Raw genomic sequence first — 6353 nt, 5'->3', positions numbered from 1 at the left:
TGTGAATGATTGGGGTCACCAATGTTTTGTGACATCAAAATAGGGTCACCTGCCGATAAAAGGTTCAGAATCCCTAGACAAAAGGTTTGGTCAGCGGCCCTGGCATTGCCAGCCTTCATATTATATTTTGGTGTATGGGCCTCTCACAGTGTCTCACAGTATATCTTGCTCTTGATTTCGGTTGTGGGTTGCTTCTTGTCTGACAGCATGACTTACCTCATTCAGTAGAGGTGACATCCCTGCTGAAAAAAACAGCAGGAAACCAGTTTATGCTGGAAGCTGGTCTTTGCTGGTGTAGCTGGTTAGGCTGAGGAAGCTGGTCATGCTGGTATGACCCGCCTGTCATGAGGGCTGCAACTGGTATAAGATGGTCATGCTGGTTTGCCAGAATGATCAACATAACCTGGCATGACCAGTAAAAAAAACCCCAGCAATGTAGACCAGCAACAACACCAACTAAAATGACCAGCTTGAGGTGGTACGACAATCAAAAATAGCTGAATTACCATAGTAAGATGGGTAAACCAGCTGAAGGTATATGTTTTCGCTAAAGTTTTGCTGGTCTAGCTGGTCAACCATCATAGGGTGGGCAAACAAGCTGTTTAACAAGCTGGTCAACCAGCACCTTACTGTAAGATGGTCCGGCTGTTTTTTTTAGCATGGATGTACTGAAGCTTTAGCTTTGAGTTACCCCATACAGCAGAGGTGACATGTAGCTTTAGCTTTGAGTTACCCCATACGGTAGAGGTGACATGTAGCTTTAGCTTTGAGTTACCCCATACAGTAGAGGTAACATGTAACTCAAAGCTAAAGCTACCCCATACAGCAGAGGTGACATGTAGCTTTAGCTTTGAGTTACCCCATACAGCAGAGGTGACATGTAGCTTTAGCTTTGAGTTACCCCATACAGCAGAGGTGGCATGTAGCTTTAGCTTTGAGTTACCCCATACAGCAGAGGTGGCATGTAGTTTAGACTGGAGCTTCAATTATGCTAATTATGGTAATTGTGTTGTTCTCCAGTGACACAGGAAAGCTACCACTCTCATTCACATCAGCCACGAATCTAAATGCTCACTGAAGTAGGCTACAGTCCTAGATCACACTGTTTATTTCAACACATTTCTGCAGCGGTAATATTGTTGAGTGACTGGAACAGGGCTCATTCTAACACACGCTGTTTGTCTCCCATTTGCAGAGAAATGGCGGTACTTTTGAGAAGAGGGCAAATCCACAAATACAGACGCACGCAGACATTAATGCATCATCTGTTGACTGTGGGAACTTTGTGTTCTACCCTAAAAGAAATATAAAAAATGTCCATTTTGATTTTTATCAAACTTTTGCTTACTGGAATTAATATGTATTAAATCTGAGCCATCTGTAATATCATCTTTAACTTTAAACATAGTCTCTAGATTTAGAGAATTGCCTTTAAACCTAACACAAAAATATACTGAGAATGAATCCAGTGCTATTGCATGATTTTGTTTTCTTTTTTCCCTGCTGTCTGTAAGTCATTTTGGGAATATTTGACATACATCTCTGTTTGTGTGAAGCTACTGGACCACAGAGAACCTAATCCCACTCCGCTAATCCCACTTAGACCGCATTAAAGATACACTCCACGAGCATTCAGGGAAGCATTTTTCTCCCTATGCGCAAACTTGTTCTCAACAAAAGTCTTATTCTTCCAGATTAGATAACCATGTTGGTGCAAACAGACTCAGTGAGTTTGACAGCTCAGTAAGTAACATGTCTCTGGTGCTGGCGTTGAAAGGAGTGTAATTTCATTTCATGTGTAAATATCGGTTTTGGTGTCTGGAAGTGCACCTGCACTAAAAAGCCGGCCTGACAGCTCTGACAAGCAATTACTGTTCCTTGTGTGGTTTGCAGGTGACGAACACTGAGCTCCCATGCAATACCATGGAGAGAGAAACTCAGTGAAAAGCAGTGTAGCAACAAAATGCCTGCCTCATATTCAGAAATCTCTAAGGGACCGTCGAATTCAAGAAAATGTTGTACAATGACTGAAAGACTGAATGCAAATGACAGTGCATGTGTGGAAACTGTCACTTTGTGTGTGTGTGTGTGTGGTCTGCCATGCTTATTCAAATAGTTTGTCAGGATAGCTGATGAAATGGGACCTTTGATAGATGACAGGCAGGTTATATTGTTCTATTTGTTTGTTGACACCTTGACACCCCTGGACAACCTTCTGCTCAATGCGTAGTCCACATTCCCCATCCAGGGTGTTTGTTGCTGTGCGTTCAGACCAAGAGCGACCAAAGCTGCAAAATCACCAAAAGTGATTGACTTTGAACGGGGACGAGCGATTACAGCAACCAAAATGATCACAGCGACCAGCGTCAAAACTTGGGCGACCAGTGACCAAAAAAGTTTTACTTTATGCAAATAGCTATGACTCGTTTCTGCTGCAAAACACTGACAACCAATCAGAATGCAGGCGTGCTTCGCTTGTGTGGATCAGTGGATGTCAAAGGAAATCGAACATTTGAATCTCACGTTATGAGCGACTTGCGCAACAGAATTTATTTAGCAGCTGCATTTTACCAGCGTCAAAAGCGACTTTGCAGCTTTGGTCGCTCTTGGTCTGAACGCACAGTTTGGCCACCCTTCCTAAGGGAACATTAATGAAGCTGATATGAGGTTGATTCTCTGTTAAAGGTAAGAGGTGCAAGTCTGCAGGAAACTTGAACAGGGATAGACCAGACAGTAAATTGGACAATTGACCTGCCCCCTGGCCCACTATGATGAAGTGACCCCTTAAAATGTGAGTATAGAGCCTTCTCTGGGGACTTTGGGCATAATAGGGAGGAGATGACAAGAAAAAAAGAGAAGACCGAGGTCTGAAGGTCAGAATAAGAGTGCGAGTGTGAGAGTGAAAGTCACCCTAAACAGGCATTTCTAACTTTACGATAGCCCATAACATATGGCAGAGTTCTCTTAAGAAGACTGGCATATCAATTGATGTGCTGCTTAAAGCAGAGTTTTTTTGTACCTTAAAGTAATGTTTCCAAAAAACATTTCAGTGGTTCATCAACTCGTAATAGGTGAACGTCACTTCTGCGTTCGCATCGCAGCCCTCTATTGACTGTAATCACACTATGCAAGTTTACCAGATCAGGTAGCGGATCTGTAGTTCAATGGAGTGAGAGAAACTACAAACTGACTTGCTTCGATGTTGCAATACACCATACTTTTGCAAAATCATGTAGCATACTTGTCTGCTGACATCATTATATGCTGGATAAACAAACAGCGTGCTTGCGACGGCAGAATTGTGCTTTAGAATTGCTTTAACAGAAAGTTTGAACACAGTGAATTTTGTACGTTTAAGAATTTTATTTTTTTAAGCCACGATGCAACAAGGGCCCAGATACACATTTGGATTGAAGTCCAAAGTCTGGAGGGAAAATGAGCACAAATCAGTTGTTGAAAAAGATCAGTAGGCTACACAATTTAACAGAGATTCCAAACACACATACCACAGAAGGTCAACTGGGCAAGCCTATCCTTTTCTGTTGAGAGAGAGAACACATTAGAGCAACGTCAAATCCTTACCGAAGCTCTGACACATAAAAAAAAAAACCTCTTACCTTGCAGTGGCGGCATTCACAGTTTGGTCCACCTGGGCTTCTTGCGCAGGAAGAGTGGGGACAGGAGCAGGCTCAGGAGCAGGCTGATAATCTAGAGGGATGTAGGTGGTTTGGGAATAGATCTTTTTTCCTCGCACATAACGATTGAAGGACTTCACCACGTAGCGGGTTTGAAAACCCAAGGGCTCTGTGATGACAAGGAAGCGCTCTCGCCCTGATGGACCCTCAGTAGCACCACCATTAGAGGTAGCCTCTCCACCAACACCCTCCATGAAGGAGCTTCCAAAACTACCCCCAACAGGACCTAATGGAGTCATCGGAGACGGTGGCGTTTGGGCTGGTGCTTGGCTCACTAGGGGCGTATTCTGTTGTGGGAGTTCCTGGGCCCATGTTGGGGGCTCTTGGGCTGGAGCTGCAGGCACCTTGGGTTCCTGGTTCACTGGAGCTGGAGGCATGATCCATGCTGGGGCCTCTTGGGCTGGAGCTGCAGGCACCTTGGGTTCCTGGTTCACTGGAGCTGGAGGCATGATCCATGCTGGGCGCAACTGGGCCCATGCTGGGGGCGTTTGGGCTGGAGCTTCAGGCACCTTGGGTTCCTGGTTCACTGGAGCTGGAGGCATGATCCATGCTGGGGCCTCTTGGGCTGGAGCTGCAGGCACCTTGGGTTCCTGGTTCACTGGAGCTGGAGGCATGATCCATGCTGGGCGCAACTGGGCCCATGCTGGGGGCGTTTGGGCTGGAGCTTCAGGCACCTTGGGTTCCTGGTTCACTGCAGCTGGCGGCATGATCCAGGCGGGGGGCGTTTGGGCCCATGCTGGACGCTCTTGGGCTGGAGCCTCAACTGTCTTGGATTTCTTATCCTCCTGAGCTGGACTGAAAGTCCACACAGGAATGAGTTTCTCCTGATGGGAATGTAGGTTTTCTGGAACAAGTCCACCACAGCTTTAGTTACAGTATCCTCTGTATCCTCGGTTGTATTATATCTATGTGATATACAGGATTAGGTAACTAGACTACACCACTGAAATAAACCCAATTCTTACCATGAACTTGAGGACTGCATAGGCCAACATCCGTCAAAAAGAAAAGGCAAATCCAAGATAGCCTATAGAATACAACACACAACTTATATCAACTGATTGACTTTGTACAGAAAAAAACAAATCAGAAATATTCAGTGTGTACCTAAACATCAAAGCAAGATTCATGGCCAACTGCAAGGTCTTCACTCAAACCACGACTCCAGATGCTACTGCTCACTCCTCTACAACACTGCAGCAACACTGCAACTTTAACTCACAGGTAACAAAGCTTGGCTTTATTGACACAGTCTGGCTCCCAATTAACCAAGTGGCTTCAGCTGAATCTTAATTAACCAATTGGCTTCAGCTGATTGCAGTTGCTGTGTCTGGATTCTCTTCAAACGTGAACTGTGGGTACCTCTCATTCGTCTTTTTATACATCCTCCCTTCCTTACTCTGCCCTCGTTCCAACTGATCTAGATAAAGAATGATGGGGCGGCAACAATGGGATAGCCTATCCAGTGTTAGTTAGATCAGTGGGAACAAGCCTGGAGGGCCGAGCATTGAGGATCGAGGAGAGGTTCACAGTCCTACACTCGGGCTACACCGGGGGTGCATTTCAACATGCCTCCTCGATCCTCGATGCTCGATCCTCGAGGGGCGTTCCCACTGATCTATAACTAACACTTGATAGACTATCCCATAGACTACCCCATCATTCTTTATGTAGATCAGTGAGGATCGAGGAGCGAGGGAGGATGTATAAACGCTGCATGAGAGGCACCCCGGGTCTGCAACAGACCTCTGAAGTTCGCCTACAAATAGGATCCAAAGCTACCATCTTTGCCCATATAAGGAGTTCCGGGTGTTAATTGAAGCTAACTGCCTATGACAAGTTGCATTGTAAGTTAGCTCTGGGGTAGCAAAGACCAAAGTGTGCCATTTTCACCTACCAAAGATCACAGTATCCACTTGAAGGCAGAGGACAAAACTTTGTAGCGCAAAACATCTGCATGTCCAATTTGTTCATCCCCGTGAGAGTTTAACAGGTGCGAAAATTCAAATCCCCATGTTATTTTCCCATAGAAAAAATCTCAAGATACCGGATCTCCTTATTTGGGCAAAGATGGTGGCATTTTTGTAGGCGAACTTCAGAGGTCTACTGAAGCAGAGCAGGAGTTCAAAGAGCATAAACATTTTAGAAGACTTGTTCAATTTGTTCAAACATACGATACGCGTCCCTATCACGTCTTGTGTAGCCAGTTCCATTGACTAGTGGTAGCTAATTGTTGCAGACGATGCTACGCAAATGGAACTCTTCAGTTACTGTAAGTGCCCACTGTAGCCTAGCCTCCTTGTTATATATTGGGTCCCTGTGTGCAAATGTGTCATGTCATGTGAGCTATGCATATCTATGCACCGTGACACAAATGACCAATGTACTGGAAACATGTTAGTCTTTATAGTGATCTGGGCGCTCGGCCGGCCCTCACTCTCACCCCTCTCAACCCCACCTGCTGTCTCTTCTATCTGGGCTACGTCCATAGTGACAGATCAACCTCAAGAACTGGTGTTATCATAAATACTCCTACTCTATACTCAATACTCAATACACACCCATCAGAGAAATCATGTCAATACTCTTAGCTTTATGTCTCAATTTTACCTCAAGACAGATGTTTTGTTTTTAGACTATGTCTTGTTACACACTGAT

At 45.0% G+C, this 6353-nt stretch overlaps 1 protein-coding gene across 3 annotated transcripts; it reads right to left on the bottom strand.

The window, feature by feature from the left end:
- Positions 1-3343: 3343 nt before the first annotated feature.
- Positions 3344-4929, bottom strand: LOC134077733 (uncharacterized). 3 transcript variants are annotated; one of them, XM_062533372.1, is made up of 6 exons: positions 4803-4929; positions 4661-4722; positions 4112-4539; positions 3618-4039; positions 3507-3539; positions 3344-3424 (listed from the first exon to the last, which is right to left on the bottom strand). In XM_062533372.1, the coding sequence occupies exons 1-5, from the start codon at positions 4823-4825 to the stop codon at positions 3530-3532; spliced, it is 945 nt and encodes a 314-aa protein (XP_062389356.1). In that variant the 5' UTR covers positions 4826-4929; the 3' UTR covers positions 3344-3424; positions 3507-3529. The 3 variants fall into 3 exon arrangements, with proteins under 3 accessions (XP_062389356.1, XP_062389357.1, XP_062389355.1); XM_062533373.1 differs by having other exon boundaries at positions 3618-4276; positions 4370-4539; XM_062533371.1 differs by having other exon boundaries at positions 3618-4539.
- Positions 4930-6353: the final 1424 nt, after the last annotated feature.

This window comes from Sardina pilchardus, chromosome 4 (assembly GCF_963854185.1).
Source record: "Sardina pilchardus chromosome 4, fSarPil1.1, whole genome shotgun sequence".
NCBI classification, from domain to species: Eukaryota; Metazoa; Chordata; class Actinopteri; order Clupeiformes; family Clupeidae; genus Sardina; species Sardina pilchardus.
This window is presented reverse-complemented; position numbering and strand designations above follow the sequence as displayed.